The sequence below is a fragment of the Tauraco erythrolophus genome, chromosome Z, assembly GCF_009769465.1.
Source record: "Tauraco erythrolophus isolate bTauEry1 chromosome Z, bTauEry1.pri, whole genome shotgun sequence".
Classification (NCBI taxonomy): domain Eukaryota; kingdom Metazoa; phylum Chordata; class Aves; order Musophagiformes; family Musophagidae; genus Tauraco; species Tauraco erythrolophus.
The window spans coordinates 37943717-37963758 of NC_141496.1; the positions used below are offsets into that span (position 1 = coordinate 37943717).

The 20042-nt window shown below is 35.8% G+C and overlaps 1 protein-coding gene across 2 annotated transcripts in view; it reads left to right on the forward strand.

Moving 5' to 3' along the window:
• The window catches only part of TMEM161B (transmembrane protein 161B), a 46523-nt gene extending 26956 nt beyond the window's left edge, over window positions 1–19567 (forward strand). The window contains exons 6-12 of one of the 2 annotated variants that reach the window (XM_086629339.1): window positions 8265–8416; window positions 8958–9018; window positions 10721–10861; window positions 14118–14231; window positions 15338–15512; window positions 17679–17775; window positions 18672–19567. In XM_086629339.1, coding sequence (XP_086485465.1) covers window positions 8265–8416; window positions 8958–9018; window positions 10721–10861; window positions 14118–14231; window positions 15338–15512; window positions 17679–17775; window positions 18672–18949 — 1018 coding nt within the window. In that variant the 3' untranslated portion in view covers window positions 18950–19567. The remainder of the gene's footprint in view (window positions 1–8264; window positions 8417–8957; window positions 9019–10720; window positions 10862–14117; window positions 14232–15337; window positions 15513–17678; window positions 17776–18671) is intronic. The other variant, XM_086629340.1, reaches the window with a different exon arrangement.
• The last annotated feature ends 475 nt before the right edge of the window (window positions 19568–20042 follow it).

Sequence of the window (20042 nt, forward strand, 5' to 3'; positions counted from 1 at the left end):
TGTATGTGAACATACAGTTAGTGCTCATCAGTAGTATGTAGTGATTCTAAACTAATTTGGTTTTGCCTGGTTTGTCAGTTAGAAATAAATTTCTGTACAGAAAGTATTTACAACTGTTGAAGTATGCAATTTACTGCACACTTTCTCAGTATCTGATACTTCCTGAAAAAAATAGTACAGTGATTTAAATTAGAGCAAATTAATTTTAGTGTATAATTAATTTAGTGTATTCATTAGTGTATACTAATTTATTGCAAAGATACATGCATGAATTAATAATTTGGTAATACATTCAAGACACTGATACAAAGTTTACGGAAAAGAAAATGTGTAGACAGTTGTAGGAGCTGAGGTGGTACGTTTTCAAAGCTAAGTGAAAACCTGAACTCCCCTCTGAAACTGAAGGGAACAAAAGCAGAGTATGTCAAACCATAAAAAGAAGCAGCTGTTATGTTTGTTTTTACGGGAGTAGGCAGTATCAGACATGGATGCTTGCACGGTAATTAACTACTTTCCACTCACCAATCCAGATGTACACTTTAGGGAGGAAAGTTGCCTTTTAAAGACGTGATAGGTGATAAAGCAGTAGAATTGAATAAGAGCTCAGGTTATGGAAAGGTGAGTTAGAAAATGAATTTCTGCAACTCCTCTGCATGCTCAACAACTGACAACCAAATAAAGTGCCAAGTTAGGGTCGATACAGCACTTGAATATTCAAAATTGATTCCTGTTCTTCTATAGAGATTCTTACTGTGTTGTATGATTTGTTGTTGTGTTTTTTTTTTTTTTGTTTTGTTTTTTTTTTAATTTGGTGTTACCAATAGCTGGTGGTGTTATGTAAAACCCTTGGACTCTAATATTTGGTTATATTTAGCTAACAGATCTGGATATGCTTAATGCTTGTCTGTGCTTGATAATTATGAAAATGTGTGCTGCCTTTACAGTAAGGACAGGAATTCTTTTTCTAAGTAGCCTAAAGTTTAACTGATATCCAGAATTTTCCTTGTAATAAGGAAGGACTTGCTAGAAGAGGGAATAGACTCACATGAGGAAAGAATAGACTGTAAGTAGCTGGCTTCCAGACCAGGTATTTCTCTTTGACTTGTCAGTGAACAGATCTGCAGTCTAAAAGGTGTTTTTTTCTAGTCTACTAGATAGTGACAGGAAAGTCGGTGTCTGGCTCTTGTGCATCTTATAATCATATTATAGTTATATTATAGCTAATATATACCTGTTATTGCACAGCCTTTGTTTTATTTCTTTGGGTGAAGTCAGGAATTCTAGTTTAATCTTGGCAGAGGGAAGGAGAGAGAGAGGCAGCTACTGCTTAAGAAATCAGAAGTGAAAGCCAACACCTTTGACCCCCATTTTGAGGATGCGGGGGAGGTGAACAGAACTAATGGAAAAACAAGCTTCAAATACCAAAGCCACAGTGTGCTCTTAAATTTATTGGTGGCAACGCCCCATTTGCTTCATCTTTCAAATTGTGGGTGTAGCCAACTTAATACTACTGTGACTGCAACTCCAGGGGAAACAGAGCTGTGAATTATATATTGTAGGGAAATCCACTGCAATAATTCTTTCTTACAGTGGTATTTAAATACAGTCCTAACCACTGCTTTCACTTGGTCATCAGTTCAGGGCAAAACCAATCGCAGAAATTAAAAAAGATTAAGTTGCCTGGTAGTGCAAACTTTCTGTCTCAGTAGTGTGAACATGCAGGTAGCTATTAGGGTCTTGTTTTGATTGTTTCTTTCTCACCTGCCATTTTTATGTGAATTGAGCCTAAACCAACATTTCCAGTTTTACCTTGAGATCTAATTGCACATTTGGACCTAAAGGAGACTGAAACAGATCTAGTATTTCCTCCATGTTAGAAGAACATCAGCTATATTTTCTCACTGACTGAAAGGGAAGTAAGATCAGACAGAATAGTGTGAAAAGCAAAAGATCGAGTGCCAAAAGCTAGATTTTATGTAACAAACTGTGAACAGTTAATTGCATACTTGAGGATAACTAGGCATATTTTATCTAAGGGACCAATATTGTTTTGAGTTTTTGGTAATGGACAGTGTACTTCAGAGAGACAATTCTTAAGGACTTCTATCAGTTTGTTGGGCTGAGAGAAAGGTTAGACAATTTAAAGTTTAAAATTCATGTGGCATTTCTAAAAACATACGTGTTTGGGAAAGCCTAGAGGAGAATGGCCTGACATATAGCGGACCAAGTCTTCAGAAATAAATGCTGGGAAATAAGAATAATGTATATAAGTATAACCTTGTACCAGTATAATTACTTATCCAGTACTAGGTATCTGAGTAGTCATTTATTAATTACAGAAAGGAAACAAATGGTCAGATCCAGTTTTCTGTCACTTTGTACAACTTTTATTTACCTTTTTTTACCTATGGAGTTAAATTGACCTTGTTTTTATTGGAGGCTTCTGCGTAGAGTAGGTGATTTTGTAGAAAATCTTGTGAAGTCATTGCTTTCAAATATTGAATAGGTCTTTGCTTAATTACCTGTCTGGTTCCTGGACTGAGGGGATGGAGTGGTGTGATCCTGTGCAGTCTGAGGGATTAATGGCAATGCAGAAGGCTGCAGTACCAGGGAGCACACTTGAGACTTTATATTAGAGCTAACATATCTGTAAATATGTTAGCATAACTTATTCCGGGCACTACAGCTTTTTGGGTGAAGAAGATGATGCAAAGAGTCATTTATAGAGATACTGGTAGCAATCCTTGTGATCACTGGAACCTAGGCAGGTGAAAGGAGATTTCAGAAGAAAACTACTTGGTTCACGTGTTGTGACATCAAGCTTCTGGGATGCTGAGAATACTTCAGAACTTACCCAACTACTTACTAATTCAGTATGTTAAGACGAGGAATGATTCATCATAATTTCTTAGAAAAATTTGGTTGCCTCTGTTTTCAACTGAAAGCAGTCAATGTGATATGTCAAGAATTAATTCTGGAACAATTTTGTGTGTTGACAAGAGGTGTTTCTTCTGCTTCATGGCTCTGTGTTAAGAGGTGATAGGTTGTACTAAGAATTTGGCTGACAGAATGACCAATAAAAGCTTAAGAGAAGTTGAAAGTGATGACTGGAATTTTCTTTAGCCATGTCTTCCAGAAGTGGATATTTTGATTCAGTGCAGGAGCCTGTTAGCATTTTTTAATGTTCCTAGTGTAGATATTCAGAAAAATTCCAGAAGCAAATCTACTTTATGTATCTGTGTTTTAACAGAAGTTTAGTTTAAAAGGAGTAGTACATAAATATAGCATTTGAGTTCCAGTGTTGGAGTATGTTGGCGTTACATTGATGGTAGTTGTGCCTAGCACAACTAAGCTAGCTTTAAACATGTTCCATGTGCTGAAATGTTTGTGTAGCTTCATTAACAGGTACCTCAGTGAAAGATGCCAGACCCCGCTGCTGTCTGTCCCTGGGTAGATGCTCAAGTGGCAGCTCATGCTCAGCTTATCCACTGTAAGTCTGGGACAGGAATGTCTGCCTGTCTCCCTCGTTCTGCTGGGCGGCAGTGTGATCAATACCAACCTCACAGGTGGTCGTGTGGATACGTTCCAGGATAGGAGTATCTCTTATTTTTAGCAGAACAGAAAAATAAATCTTTAAATGTCTAGATAGTTTCAGGAAAACTCAAAGATGTTTCTTGGAGGCAACATTTAGAAGACCTGCTGACCGACCTACTCAGTGTTTAATATTTTCGAAAGGCTATAGGATATTCTGTTGGCTGATTGCTTTTCATGCTGATAGCCTGTGCTCGCTGAACGGTTTCCAGTACCTGAAGAGGAGTAACAAAAGATCTTGCAAAACAAAGATGTTGAATTTTTTTTAAGACAGATTATTGGTCATGACCTACTCATTGTGAATTTTGGCTTGAAAATTAATTTTGCAATGTTTCTTGCAAGAGTAGATTAATGTTTGTGAAAACTCATTATGGTGTAGGCCATAATGCTTGAATTACAATTTTTTGTTCTTATTTACAGTTTTTTTTTTTCCAATAGTAACTGTTCACAGATGAGTGATTTCTGTTCTTTTGAAATTTGGAAAGGTGGCTTCTGTGAGAACAAACTGTCAAAATTAGCTAACTGAATTATTGATCACAATTTTAAATGTAGCAGTTGCAGCCAGCTTACTTGCAAAGGATTGGGTTTGTAAAATAACAAAACGTGTTATTGGTGGGGGGAAGAATGTACATGTTGTGGTTTAACCTGGCAGGCAACTGAACACCACACAGCCATGTGCTTGCTCCCCACACAGTGGGATGGGAGAGAGAACTGGGGGAAAAAGAAAAAAAAGGTAAAACTTGTGGGTTGAGATAAAGACAGATTAATAGTATAGAAGAGGAAGGAGTAATAATAATAGTGATGATAAAAGAGTATATAAAACAAGTGATGCACAATGCAGGTACTCACTACCTGCTGACTGATGCCCAGCCAGTTCCTGAGCAGTGCTGCTGCCCCCTGCCAGCTTCCCCCAGTTTTATTCAGCAGGACGTCATATAGTGTGGAATATCCCTTTGGTCAGTTGGGGTCAGGTGTCCCAGCTGTGTCCCCTCCCAACTTCTTGCACACCCCCAGCCTCCTCACGGGAAGAGCAGTCTGAGAAGCTGAAAAGTCCTTGACTTGGCATAAGCACTGCTCAGCGACAACGAAAAGATCAGTGTGTTATCAACATAGTTCTCATCCCAGATCCAAAACACAGCACTATAACAACTACTAGGAAGAAAATTAACTCTATCCTGCCCGAAAACAGGACAGTGCATGAGGATGGAGTAAGATGGACAACACTGAAAGATGATTCATCTTAATAGTAGCATGTGCTCAATTTAAATTATTATACTTATACAGCTGTTTAAAATTCATCACTGAGAACAACTGAGTAAGTCAGGTTACTTAACTTTTGGTTACTTAACTTTAAACAGTGTTGTACACAGTAGTTTCTGTTGCAAAAGCAAGGTATTTAGGAAATTAATGTGGTATAGCAGAAGTGAGGTGTTTCTCAGCTGGTAAGCTGTCTGTTATCTGAAAAGGTTTAAGTAACTTTGATTTCATTTGTAAGTTAGTAAACTAGCTACTTTTGGAAAATGTATGGATGGCATAACAAAGGAAAGTGGCAGTCTTTTCTTAGCTTAACTGAAGGTTGATCTAAGGAAAGTCAGTCATCAAATACATTAAAATAACCTCTAAGCCCTAAACTATTATCTTTTTTTTTCTACATATATGCAATTAGAAATAATATAGAGAGGTTTATTTGATTTTCAATTGTGAATCCGAAAGTTTTGTGTATTTTAGTAGAAGCAGAAGATGGATCTTTTTGTCTTCAACCATGTGCATTAATGCCAGTGGACTATCATTCAAAAATTCCATAATTGCCACAACTTAAAAGATAAAATTATTTTTGTAGACGTGCATACAATAAATTCCACAGGCATATCACCTTTTGTGACAAAAAAAAAAAAAAAAAAGTAATGAAAGGTGGGGTGGGAGGGGTGGAGAGTCTATTAACTTAGCACTATAGACTCCCAAATCATTTCTTTAGTAGATCCTGAAACGTAGGTCAAGCAGTGAAAGGAAGTGCTGAAGCGAGCCATAATGCTTTGATTTTCTCCATCCCTAAAATAGGTAGCAGAGATGATTATTCAACTAACAGAGGGTTTCAGTCATGTATAATTATTAATTTGTATACTTGGTTCGGAATCTGCACTGTAATTGGAATTTACTGTCAGTATGCTTTCTTTTTCCCTGGTTGCATTTTCCATATCCTTTAGGCACAGTCCATAGTTGAAGACATGAAGTATCTAGGGGGTTACAAATCTGTTTATAGGTTAGAACTATTGATCACAAACTGTTACAAAATCCTTTGTATAACTTCCAGATTTGAAATTGATGTGATTTCAATTCGTGATCGATGTCTCTAGCTGTAAAAAGACACTGGTTTAGGAATGTATTATTAGAGAAACAGAGCTTTCCAGAACACAGTCTATATGACCTATTATGTACCTCTTTTTAGGATGAGGTAAGTCTACCTTTAGAATACCAGTTCTTTCTGTGGAGTATGAAGGGAGCTTAAGTTGATTACTGTCAACTTAGAGTTATTAGATGCTGTGCTTAGGGCACTTTATTGTGTGCATATGAGTACCTCTCTGCATGTGCATGAAATACAGTGATGTGTATTTTAAATATGTGCTGCCAAACAAAGTGAGATACTACATAATCATATAGTTTCTTCAGAGATTAACTGATGAATGTTCGAGTGTTTTACTGAATAGATAACTCTAAAATATGTTTTCATGTAATCTCCACCTTAAGATACTACCAGTATTAAAAAAGTGAACATACGAATAAGTATGTTGTCATAGTGTGGGGGGGAAAAAAAAGAATACAGTTTACCCTTAAAATCTTTTTCCTTCTTCTCTTTTTTTTTTTTTTCCCCAAAGCAGGTAATGTCGGGAGTGATCTCCAAGTACTTTATTTAAATAGGGACTGGATATTGCCTGCTATTTGTTTTTAAAAAATCAATTACAATGGGCTGCAGTTCATAGTAATCAGAGTTGACAATGTGTCATGAAAAATTTATCCTAATCTACTATTTAACTTTGGAGCTAATTATGTTTAGAAATGTGTTAAAAAGGAGAATACTCAATAAACCTTTTAAAAACACCTTGATAATAGGGCAAGTGATGTCTTGGATGTTCACGTTTGTGGCATTGGGATTACATGAAAAGACTTAATATATCATATGAGACTATACAGGGTTTTTTAAGGTTTGTTTTTTTTTCCCCCAAGATGAGCGTGGGATGGATTTTTCTTTCCTAGATAGTACTAAATGTGCTGTTGTTTTAACATCTTTGATAGCTGAGAAATCTCAAACCATGTACATGTGAAAGTAGGGAAATGTAAGTTTCATCTTTTGGTAGGTTTTGTTTGGTACACAGTCACATAACAATCCAAGCAACAATCCCATGCCATTTGTCACAGTTTCTTGTAAGGCAGGCTTACACTCCCTGTGAGCAGAAATTCTCATAGTAGAGAAATTTTATCCCATTATTGACAGCAGCCCTTGTTGGAGCATCCTGTTCTTGCTGTTTGTATATATACCTTAGGGTTGTGCATCCAGGAAGAACACGTATGGCTGCTGTTTGTGGTTTCACCTCAGCTGGAAGCTCAGCCCCATCCAGCAGTCTGCTCACTCCTCTGCAGTGGGATGGGAGAGAGGATTGAAAGGGTAAAGGTGAGAAAGCTCGTGGGTTGAGATAGAGATGGTTTAATAGGGAAAGCAAAAGTTGTACACACAAGCAAAGGAAAACAAGGAATTCCTTTGCTCCTTCGCATGGGCAGGTGGGTGTTCAGCCATCCCCAGGAAAGCAGGGTTCCGTCACACGTAACGGTGACTTTGGAAGACAAATGCCATCACTCCTGACATCCTCTCCCTTCCTCTGCCTTTCCTCCAGCTTTATATGCTAAGCATGACGTCATATGGTGTGGAATATCCCTTTGGTCAGTTGGGGTCAGCTGTCCCAGCTGGGTCCCCTCCCCAACTTCTTGCACACCCCCAGCCTCCTTGCTGGTGGCGTGAGGAGCAGAAAAGGCCTTGGCTCTGTGTGAGCACTGTCCAGCAGTTGCTAAAACATCCCTGTGTCATCAACGCTGTTTCCAGCACAAATCCAAAACACAGCCTCATACTAGCTACTATGATTTAGCTCTATCCCAGCCAAAACCAGCATGCTCCTCTGTGGTTAAAAATGTACTTATTCCTTTCCCTGCCTTCGCAGTTGTTGCATTCAAAAGTAATATTTTGTATTTTGAAATGGAAATACATTAAATCTTGAGTTATGTAGTTTGATAGAATATTTTTCATTTAGCTTGGTATTTTGCATTGAGGATACAATTGTCTTATTTTTTTTGCTTGATGTGACTTATGATTATGTAATCATTTATATTTAAATTGTGGTTTAAGTCTCCTAGGTTGATAGTGAATATTGCTGCAATTGACTATAAGTAAGCCTAAATCAAAACTGTGCTCCAGAGTAGTGTATTCCTGGCTTCCCAGTATTTGATTATTATGTGTTACAGTATTCTGTAATTTTAACCTGAAGTTCACTGAACGCATATTACTTTTTTTAAAAAAATTGCGCATCATAGAACAGCCCTAGTGTAGATGACCAAAATACAGCTTTATAATACTTAAGTATAGTTGCTTTACAAACTTGATTTTCCTTGACCTTTTTCTTGTGTAGTAAGGTACTGTTTTCATTGACTACCCATTATTTCAAAGTAGAGGATGGAGGTGAAAGATCAGTCTGTGTCACCTTTGGTTTTTTCTTCTTCGTGAAAGCAATGGCAATTCTCATTGTGACAGAAAACTATCTAGAGTTCGGACTGGAATCAGGTAACTCCTTTCTTTAGTGTTTGCAACAGCCCTAGTGATTGCATGACCTGAAGAACTTACTTCCAGTCTTTTAGGTGTTTTTGAGAATGTCCGTGTTAAAATGAACTCTCTCTGTCATACACTTCTAAGAAATTTTGCTTTGGAATGCAGAGTCTGAAGGTTATCCTGTATATTTTCTCTGCTTTCTTTTAAATAGTGTAATATTTGCCTAAGTTGTTTGTTTTGTTAATTACATTTGCCTTCCAGTTTTACTTTTAACCCATTTTGCCTTTCGTCGTAATGTTAAGCACCTTTACTGAAAAAAAGATACTTGCGTTTCTAAAAAAACAATGTTAATTTTATTCATGTTCCTAAAGTGCATGAATATCGGAGATGTTAATAATCAAGTTTTATTGCATTGTGGCATACCAATTAGCATGTGAAAGAGCTATGCTGGACATACGAAAATTTGTTTAAAAGATGACCTGTTACCTAGCATTTTATTTCAAAAAAGGGATTCTGCATTTTTACTATAATAAAATACATATATGTGTCTCTACAGGATTCTCAAATTTCTCAGAAAGTGCTATGAAGTTTCTTGAAAAGCAGGGTTTGGAATCCCAGTAAGTTTCTGGAAATAGATTTGTCTGTTTTATGTGTGCATTTATAACTGAACCACTTGGATTTTCTTAGCAAGCATTTGTGTTGCATGTTTTGCTCTTGTACATGCTTATAATCTCTATAATAATGTGAAGAGGTGGGTTAACGAAAATAATTTACCAGTACTCATAAGTTAAGCTGCATTTGTATTTTTTTTTTTTAAATTTGGAGATAGTGTCTACCCTGGCACTTTGATTGTAGTTCATAAAATACAGTTCAAAACCATCTTTTTTTTTTTTTTCTGTAGTAATTCCCTTCAGCTTTGCAGGATTGCTTAAAACAAGTGATAGATATTTTTTGCCATTCCTGTGGTATTCAAGAGGATGAGTGCGCAAAGCTATACTGGTGATAAAGTTGGTGTTAGGAGTAAATTTTGGCATTCAGTCCTGTTTTTAGGTTGTAAGAGTGTTTTCCTATTATGCAAAAACATCTGCTTGCTACAGGATATCCAAGTTTTGTACAGACTGTCAAGGGAACATGCCATAGCTTGTGATGTTAAATAAATATACAATCCCTGTCGCAGACAGCCTTTGTATATTGTAAAATGGATTTATGTTGCAATTCTTTCCTTACACATATGCTCGAAAATGCATTTATGGTGTGTGTCATCACTGTAGGAGCACAACTTCAAATTTCTTGCTTGGAAGTTCTCAAGTATTATGCGGAAGCTATAGAATCTCTTTGGTTTTGAGGATCAGAAGTTTCCTGAAACTAGATTAGTGGGTTGTTTATGAATAAACTCATGGGGAACTCTTAACTGAATCCCATGTGTTTCTTAGCCTTTCTTCATTCTGCTTTTTGTAAGCTATTGCCAGTTTGCTGACTTCTGTATGAATTTTCCTTTGAAGTGTTTATTTATTTTTGAACTTTTGCAATGCTTTGGCTGTTTACAGCAGCAGTTGAGTTGATGATGGTGTCTCTCGGTAGTTCATGTGACGTAGATTAAGAGAGAATTTGAAGCTTGTGTGGATAACTAGATTTGGTTTTGTTCCTCTTTAATCTGTGTTAGTTACATGTCACTTGTTTTGTTTTTTTTTTTTTCAAAATCCAGGGTTTGTTAATTCTGTAATCCAGTTGATCCTGGATATTTTTTTTATGTACTCCATTAAAATGAACTATATTAAGTCACTTGGAAGAGACACGTTAATTGGCCATGTGTATGTTTTAGATAAATCTGTGGAAAAACTGCAGTAATAAGTTTGATAGAGCTTTTTAATGGATAAAGGTAGAATGTAAGTAGTACAACTTAAATATCCATTTTGTCTTTGACTGGTTAAACTTATGATGCATCTCTTTCTCTCTTAAAAACATCATCATTAAATTCATTCTATTAGCTATTTCTGTTATATAATTTGTTGTTAATCACCATGTAAAAATTAATTTTTTTGTTCTTCTCTACTAACAAACTTAACATCTTATAGGCAGTAGCTTAAGTTTTTCATTTTTCTAGGAAATAGGTGACTTGTTTTTCTTTTTAAAATTTTAACTCCTGATTGGTTTGTAATAATGCTGCTATTCCAGAGTGAAACTATAGAATACTGTTTGCTTTTTTTATTAAATGTTAGATGCTGTTGAGTTGAAAGTAGTCTTTGATGCCCAACCCCAACCCCCCCACCCCCCAACTTCCTCTCCAAGAAAATGCTTATTTCCTTTCTTCTCTTTTAGGGGTCCTGTGTCTAAACTAACCTTCAAATTGTTCCTGGCTGTTCTGTGTTCACTTATTGGTGCTTTTTTGACATTCCCTGGCTTGCGACTGGCTCAAATGCATCTGGATGCTCTGAATTTAGCAACAGAAAAAATAACACAGTAAGAGAAAATATATGCACATAGGTATATGCTACTCAGTCTTAAATCTTTAATGTCTGAATATAAACAAAGCAAACTATTTCGATAAGAAGGTAGTGACCAAGACTTCTGTTGCTGCCTGCTTTTCGTATCTTGAGCAGACTTGCCACCTGCCTCTTTCTGCTCAACCTGTGCTCTGCCAGCCTGTTACATTCTTTGCCTTGTAATTAGAGTCTCAATTAAAGGAATTTTCCTTCCCTTCTGCAAGAGCTCCACCATGAATGTTTCTGCTTACTGCTTACTTTTCCCTCGTCATATCTTTTTGGGAGTTAAGATAAGATAACTTTCAAGAAGTAGAGGTACAACCACAGTGTTTTGTTTTTTTTTTTTTATATTATTTCCTCCACCCCCACCTCCAGGTGGGCATCACGCCTTTAATAAGTTTAGGATAAGATACAAAGAAAAGATGACCCAGTTTAAAGGAATATTTTCATTTTCAGTTGTTCTTAAGTTTGGTACTAAAATGTTTTCTCTAATTTAACTATTTCTCTTCAGCATTCTCTGGTTGAGGAAGAAACTCCAAATGTCTTTTATAGATATTTAATACAAGTTAATGACAGATTCTGCAGCATAGGCCATTGTGATCATTTAGTCTGGTCACTTTCTAAGACAACCATATTTTCTGATACAAAAATTATGTTCAAACTGCAATTTTTCTTCTCTTCCCCCAGAAACACCCAGCTTAAAAATTAGTCTGTTTTTAAAGTGGGTCCTTCACTCTTGGTAAATTTATAACCAAGTACTCTGTGTTACTGTATTTGTTGTAGTTGAATGCATCCAGGTTACAGCTGCAAGGTGTTGGCTTGTTGTATATGCTGTTAAGTTTATGTCGATGTGTAGATTGTGACTGAGTCACTTCCTAAGCTGTTCTTTTCAGCTAAATAAACTGGCTAGTTTTTTATGGTTCTCAAATTTTAAAAATTTCTTGTACCTTTTCTGTAAGTATCCTCTAATTTTCCACTATCTTCCTTGATCTGTGGACATGAGATCCTAGGCAGAAATAGAACATCTCTGAAACAAGTTCATAATCAAGAACTAAAAGGGTAATTAATATCCTAGAATGGGGTTATGAAAAATAAATCTTCTCTAACTTAATGTTTAGAGGATATTTGAACTGGTTGGAAGTGGATTAAAACTTGGTCAGATATCAAGGTAATTATGTAATGCAATTATGAACAGAGAATTATGGTCAAGTGATAGGTTCTAATTGGCCTGGAGAGATGGGTGTTTGCCCTTAGTGATGTTTTTATCAATGAGTAGATCATTATTGACTATTTGCAGTTGTTTGACAGTGACTAAAGGGAAGTAGTAAATGAGGATGACCTGTCACTGATACAAAGCTCTCTAAATTGGGTGCAGGAAGACAATGCCTTTCTCTGCAGTCAAATACATCATCTACTTTTGGAAAACAAAACAAAACCCGAAACAACAAACAACAAAAAACCCACCAAAAGCCCAAACCAAAACAAAACCCTGCAAATCCCCAAAGCTGCCCAAAAAACCCACCAGCCCCTAAGTGCCACCAAGATCCCCCAAAAAACAACTGAAAAAAAAAAACCCCAAAACCACCACCACAACAAAAAGAAAATAAAAAAAACACCACTGAAGAGGATAAGTTCCCTTTCCCATTGCATTACAGAATGGGAGACTTAGCTGACCAAAAAAGAAGAAAAAGAAATAATGGTTAGTGATTAGCTACCACTTCACTAATATGTTTGAAATGATTAATGTGATTCTTTTATGTACTTAGGGAATAAGGTTTGCTTTTTTTTTTATTAGGGAGGTAAACAGAATAAAAATAATCTGGTGTCCCTTTTGGTTGTGATGGCTGTTTTGATTTTTTTTTTTTTTTTTTTCTTCAGCAGCAGTATCCTTCCCTGCATATATTTTGGAGTCTTCTTAACTATTTTTTACCATTTTTGAACATATTCCCTCATTTTCCAGAGCCTGCTTCAAGAGTCTTTCAGCCTTTCTCCCTTTACTCAAATAAACAGAAAGGGATTCTTGCCACCCTTTGGCACATTCCAGTCCATTAACTCAGTAGGATGTCTTAAATAAGCAGAAGCTCAGGTAAAATGCTTTCACAAGTTACTGAAATGCTTTGGACTGTTCTTTGATGCTGTCATGTTCCCTAGCGACACAGTGCTGATTTCTTCATCTGAAACCAATGATTTAAATGTGTGTGTGATGACGTCTTCTGAAATATACAAACATTTTAATGGTTTTAGGAAGCTTGATGGTTTGAAATCACGGTTTAAATTCTTGTGTTCTTTAGAATAACTTTGGATTATCTCATTTTTTCTGTAGTGTAGAGAGGCAGGCTGGTTGGAGATGGAATTATAGACAATCTGATTCTGCTAGTGATGAAGCATTGCACTAGCAGAACCACCAGATCTACATCACTGAAGTCTTCAACTGTTTTTGTTTCATTTTAGTAATGAAAACATTGGAATAGGGCATTCAGAAATTAAGATGGATGTCAATTTCAGGAAAAATTCCAGAAAACCATCTCTTCTTTTTAAATTCTGCTGTCTGTTTTGTACTGAAAGATTATGAAAGAGTACTACTTTTACATTAACTGTGCTGTTTTGTGCAATGCTTTTACAATGGAATAGGTGTGCTGGCTTTTTTTTTTTTGTCAGAGTATCTTTAATTGAATATAAGTACCAACTTTCATTTAGTCAAGGTTCCTAAGTAAATATCTTTATTAAACTGGAAAGTCTGACCTCTGAGAACTATTTCCCCTGGTTCATATAGAAAATGGAAATTAATCTGAGTACATTTTTAATAAAGCAAAAAAATAGTCAAATAGCAGGATATTTCCCATAATTATCCGAGATGCTGACTGTCTCAATTAAAACTGTAATAGCTAGTTCAGTTTGGTGTTATGCCATCGTATGGAAATTTTCAACAGCTGTCTTTTACTGTAGTGTTCAGGTTTCTTCTTTGGTTTGATTGTTTGGAATAAATCAAGTTTTCAGATATTCTAAGCACTTTTTTTAAGCCACAATCAGTGTGATTTCAGAGTATGTAATACTTCTGTTTTGTTGAAACATAAGTCATATGTATAAAATAGGGAAGTAATTTTCTTATTTACTTTTTGTCCCGACTGTTTTAAAATTTGGATTTCTCCTTTTGAATCTGTAACCCCAGTTTCAACAGTATGGTAATTATTTGTATTTAATAACTTCCCCCATATTTTTTTTTCTTCTTTCAGAACATTGCTACATATAAACTTCTTGGCACCTTTATTTATGGTTCTACTGTGGGTAAAACCAATCACTAAGGACTACATTATGAATCCACCTTTGGGCAAAGAGAGCGTCCCTCTGTAAGATTCCCTTAAAAAATTCTTTCTGGGGTATTGATAACAAAACATAAGTCTAAGAAGTGCCCTGTGAAAGTCGTAAAGAACTGAAAGACTTAAAATTTAGAGGTATTGTGGAAGTTGCAGCTGAGCTCTAAAGAGCTTCTGTTATTTTGGAAGAACAAGAATTAGTTGCAGAGTGTTGAATGTTATGGTGGTGGTTCCCAAAAAGCTGCTATTTTCTGACATCTCCTTGGCAGTGATGGCTTATTCTTCCTAGGGATGGAATACCACCTCACTGTCACCTCCTGGAACCTTATATCTTACATATTGGTGTAGGAGAAGAGTGGTTTCACTGCAGACGGTAGAGATACATTGGCATGAGAACTGACCTAAGCGATTTGTCTGAAGATCTATGTATAAATGAAGTGTATATGGAATCAATAGCTAAAATATTTATAACATAAGAAGGGAAAGAATTTTCAGGAAGAGTGGTGTCTGAAGTAAATGTTGTTTGAGTAGCATAGGTAGGTGATTGTGTCATTGTCACTATTAGTCTAGATAATTCAAAATAGCATTCAAGCAGACTTAAACCAGATATGATTGGCTGACACTTTATTGCTTTCTAGGCTTAAGATATGCTTCTAAGGTGGTTCTGTGACCACTGAACTAGTACATAAAGCACTGCTAATACACATACTTTGTGCTTCTATTTTGTTCCTCAGTTTATTTTACAAGGGAGGTTGTGCTGTAACAGGGTATCTAAGGCAACTGAAGTACATTTTTGCTATCTAGAACTGTGTGTCTCAAAACCTGTGATGATGAGCGAGCTTGTTCTTTAATGTCCTCTCTTCGTTACTTGGAATTTAAGCATTGAAGAGCTGGTTTTGTTTACAGACAAATGGATACTAATTTGGATCCAATGCTGTAATAGGGCTTCTAAGAAGTAGCGTTAGAGAGAGAAGCAGAGGGCAAAAGTAAATATTACTTGGACTTGAACTTCATAACTGTAGATTGTGAGTTAAATGTTTTGACAATATGCTTCAAGGTTTCTTTACAGATGGTACAAACAACTCTGTAGCAGTAGGTGACTTTTGGAAAACAGCATTACCTTTTTTTTTAATCCACAGAATGTCGGAAGATACATTTGACACCATGAGATTGTGGATTATAATCCTGTTATGTGCTTTACGGTTGGCTATGATGCGTCATCATTTACAGGCCTATCTGAATTTAGCCCAGAAGAGTGTGGATCAGATGAAGAAGGAAGCTGGCAGAATAAGTATGGTTGATTTACAGAAAATGGTAAGTATGGTGGCACTGAAGTTGTGTATTTGGAGTGCCCTGTACAAATGCTTTTTTTCTAGTTTATGTCTTTTGTGGTACTCGAGCCAAAATCCAAATGAAGCTTCCTGTACCATATTTCCTATAAAAATAGCACCATGACAGAAAAATTCTGCAAACCAAAATATGCAGAGACGTATCATCCATCTTATGCAGATGACTTGTCTGAAATTACTTGCAAGTTGTTATAAAAGATCCCATCATTAATTGTTCTTTACAAATATGTACAAATATGATGTGTTTCTGTTCAGTGTGCATAGGTCTTAGGGAGTGCACAGGGTGAGTAGTGATCTGTAGCTACAACATGGGGAAAGAAAGGACGAATTTAGATAGAAGGGTAAAATACTGGTACTTAATGATTTTTAATTTGATGTAAAATTTGAGATAAGGTGATTGTATTTTGGAATAAAATGAGACATGTTTAATTCTGTCAGACTACTCTCAAGTGCACTAGCCTAGTTACAAACTGTCTGCCTTTATTTTTACTCTGGCAAAGGAAAAATTTCTTTGATTTTTTTTTTTTAAGGAAAAGTAATAAAACATACCATCAACAAACTGAGTTAAAAATTCAAATTGGTTAAAAATTCAGAAGCTTGTAGAATGGCATTCGTGTTGCCTGCAAAATAAACTTGCATTTCTAGTGTTGCATGCTAGTGCTGCTTGATGATCTTGCTGAGTTGGAGTGTATTGCAAGAGGAATATTGAAGTATGCCATAAGACAACGATTCCTCCCTTAGGATTTTTACTGTTGCTTTTAATCTTGTCCTTGGCTCCACTGGGTATCTGAAGGTCATAAGTGAACTATGCAGTAGTTATTTACAAAAAGGGGGGCTAGCAATTATCTTCAGGGAAACAGTTAGGAAATACAGGTAGCAGCAACTGGTTAGGACAGAACTGTGCTGATTGCTGTGAATGGGTAATTTTAGTTCTGGGAGCTTTCATCCTGTCTATAAAATAATAACCTCTTCTCTATATGGTGTTTCCTAAATCTGTTTATCCAGTGTTTCCATATTTTCTCTTTGAGAAGGCCATAGCCACTAAATGAAATACTGTCTTGTTTTACTAGCCATGTCTACTTTATCTTCTTCTGGAACTTGTGCCAGTAAAGTCTTTCTTATTTGTCATCCTACAGTGATCATTACTTTTAAATTTGTTCTTTTTATCATATTCCGTCAATTATCTTACAACATTTTTTGCCTCATGGTCTTTCTTCTGTCAGTGTTTTACTACTTTTTCTTCTCGTGTTAGTTTTTTGATGCTTGCTCGTCAGGAAGCCCTTTGAGATTATAGAAGTATTGCCAAAAACGTCATGTCTTCCTTCATTTTTTTTTTGTCACTTTGTATTCTGTTCTTTTCTAAAATCCAGTTAGCTTTATTTCATTGCTTGCTTGCTATTGATTTTATGACTTTTTTTCTTTCTTTGTTTGGTCTAGTCTTTTAGGTCAATAGCTTATATAAAATACGTAATGTAACAATCATGAGAAAGATGGAACAGATTGGGAGCAAGGGGAGGGATAAATCTGAGTGGATTTCAGTGAACCCTGATGTGTACCTGGACTGTTTAAATGCTATTATTGGTCAACTACTATTGAAAAAACATCTTGTTTTTAAAATACTGGTGTTTTACAGTTGGAAATCTTAAAAATATCTTAATTTTGAAAAGGGACTGCAATATTAACCAAACTTTCATTTACTTTTTATGAGGCTTTGGACTGTGATTACTAATTCATTTTTGAAATGGGATTTAGCTTGTAAATCACTGGGAACTTTAAAAAATTAAACGTATATTTAGCTTTAATTCTGGTGTATTGAAATAAGAATCTCTGAATGATGACATGCAGTTTGCAGAAGCAAAATTGATTCTGTTTGTTTTAACAGAACTGATACTTCTATTCAGTGCTTCCTCTCAGGTTTTTAAGTGTCCTGAAACTAGAGTTCATTATAGGGGTTTTTTATTAGGTCTTTTGAAGACAATGTCATATGCCAAGATGTGCTAGAAAACTTTTAAAACAGCCTTAATGCATAAGTATTGTTTTTTTAATAAATTGCTTGTTTTTCCTAGACATGTTCATAAAGCTTTGCTTTGATCAGCCAGAACTCATGAATTACTCTCTTCTGTTTTCCCAGGTGGCTCGGGTATTCTATTATCTTTGTGTAATTGCACTGCAGTATGTTGCACCATTGGTAATGCTCCTTCACACAACTCTGCTCTTGAAAACACTAGGTAGGCAAAATTGGATCAACAAAAATCTGTTCTGTTCTACACAAAGCTTTTATATTCTCAGCTTACTGAAGAGAATTAGAATGTCCAGGTACTTGCAATAGAGAAATACATTGTAGTTTTCTGATATTTAAAACATAGTAATGTGCAGCTTCTAAGCTGAACTCTTCTATTGCTGCTTTTGACATCTTTCAATTATATGCTAATTGGTTTGATTTATTTCTGAGAAATTGTGTAATACAACAAATTAAGCTGTTTACTTCTGTTGAAATATTTGTCTTTTTACAAGTATTTTAAAAATGAGTTGCATAAAGCATTGTTGATTTAACCTTATAAGCATCTTGTTGAAGGAATTTTTTTTCAGCTTTTCAATCTTCAGTGGGCATTTTGACCAGAAATTGTGAGATATGGGATTCATTTCAGTATTGGGAAATCTGATTCCACTCTGTGTTGGTTTTGTGTTTTTTTTTGTTTTTTTTTTTTTTTTCTTTTCTTTCTTGTGAAAGATGTCTTTCACAGCCTGCTATGCAGTTGTGGCATTCTTTTTGCAAAATGTCAAAGGAAAGAGATAGGCTTTATTAGGCTGTTACTCATGCCATTCTGGAGTAGACATCTACAACTGGTGTGATGAATCGCAACCAGCGATGACAGGGGGCGCAAGGCAACTATATCACATGTAGATGTTAGGATGTCAAAAGGTAAGATGAATCCTACCCTGATAGCTTACCAGTATCATCAGGAAGCCATTAAGATGAATACAGTTAATATTTACCAAGTTATAAAAATGTCAAATTTTTTGGGGAGTATGTGAAGAATATCTAAGATGATCTATAAAGCGATAGAGAAGCAGTACTTGAGTTTGATTCTACAAAAATCTGTTAATGGTTTCTTTTTAACAGGTAATTATTCTTGGGGCATCTACCCGGAATTGAGTTCTGACACTCCAGTAGAAAACAGTCTGCTTCCCAGCTCTGTTTATTCTGAGTCTCCACCTGCTGATGGAAAGATGAAAGTATCAGTAGTACAAATAACAATGGCTTTGGGAAGCCTAAAGAATATTTTCACTCCTCTCCTGTTCCGGGGACTCCTGTCTTTCCTCACCTGGTGGATTGCTGCTTGCCTCTTTTCTACAAGTCTTTTCGGGCTTTTCTATCACCAGTACCTGACTGTGGCGTGAACAAGTCAACTGACAAAGCACGTGTGAGATCAAATACTAGATACAAACCCAGGTACCCAAGAGGAGATGAATAGAAAAGAAGAAAACTATATGTGAAGAGAAAACATATCAGAATTTTTTTTAAACACTTCCTCTGTGTTCTCAGGGTGAATATTCTTAACAATGTTTAAAATTGCAACTGGGTTTGTTATTTTTGTTACCCAAATGGTAGGTAACTAATTGGATTATAGTATCGGGACTGACTGACGTTGTTGTGTGGCAGGTGGTGGTGAGCGTGCTGGAAAGATACAACCTCTGAGTATCTTGATTTCCATAAACAGCAAGCCAACCTCAAAACTTTGTGTTTTAAGCATCAACAGTCAGTGACTGAACTGTGTTAGAAGGGTACTGGTTGTAGTGGTGGTGGCTGCCTATCGATTAAATCTTGAAACTGAGCCATACAATGAAAGGAGAGAGGGGATTTAAAAAAAAATTTCTGTTGGATAGCTATCAATCACTTTTCTCCACGAAAAATGAAATAATCCAACAGGACAAAAGAAATACTGTATATTACAGTAAGAAAAGTTGTATAAAATTTAAATTTAACGGGAATAGATGTATGGACCTGACAGGTATTGCTGCCTAAATATTTTGCAGGAATGCTTGTGCAGTAAGAGGAGAATTAGAAAAAATATATTATTTCAGTCCCTGCAGTCATTTTGAAGTAATGGCCATCTGTATTGGTGCTAATATTGATCCACAGATTCCATTTGGATCTTTTAAATTTATTCTTTTCAGGTAATAGTTAAATTCCATTGAATTCACAAAATGATAGAAGTAGATTAGTGACACCAATCAAACATTTCAAAACAAAACAGTTTAATCCTGCTGACTGAGAGTGTATGTATCTGTGTAATGTACATATAAATATATATTATATATTAAATATATAATATATATGAAGTTATAAAGTATGGAAACTTTATTTTAAATTACTGAATGTATCTTACAGGGCCGTGGGAGAAGGGGATGTATGTGTATCTAGTAATTTCAAGCTCCCTTTTGAAATGAAAATTAAATTTCTTTGAAAGTTCAGTCGAAAGGGCTATTTGTT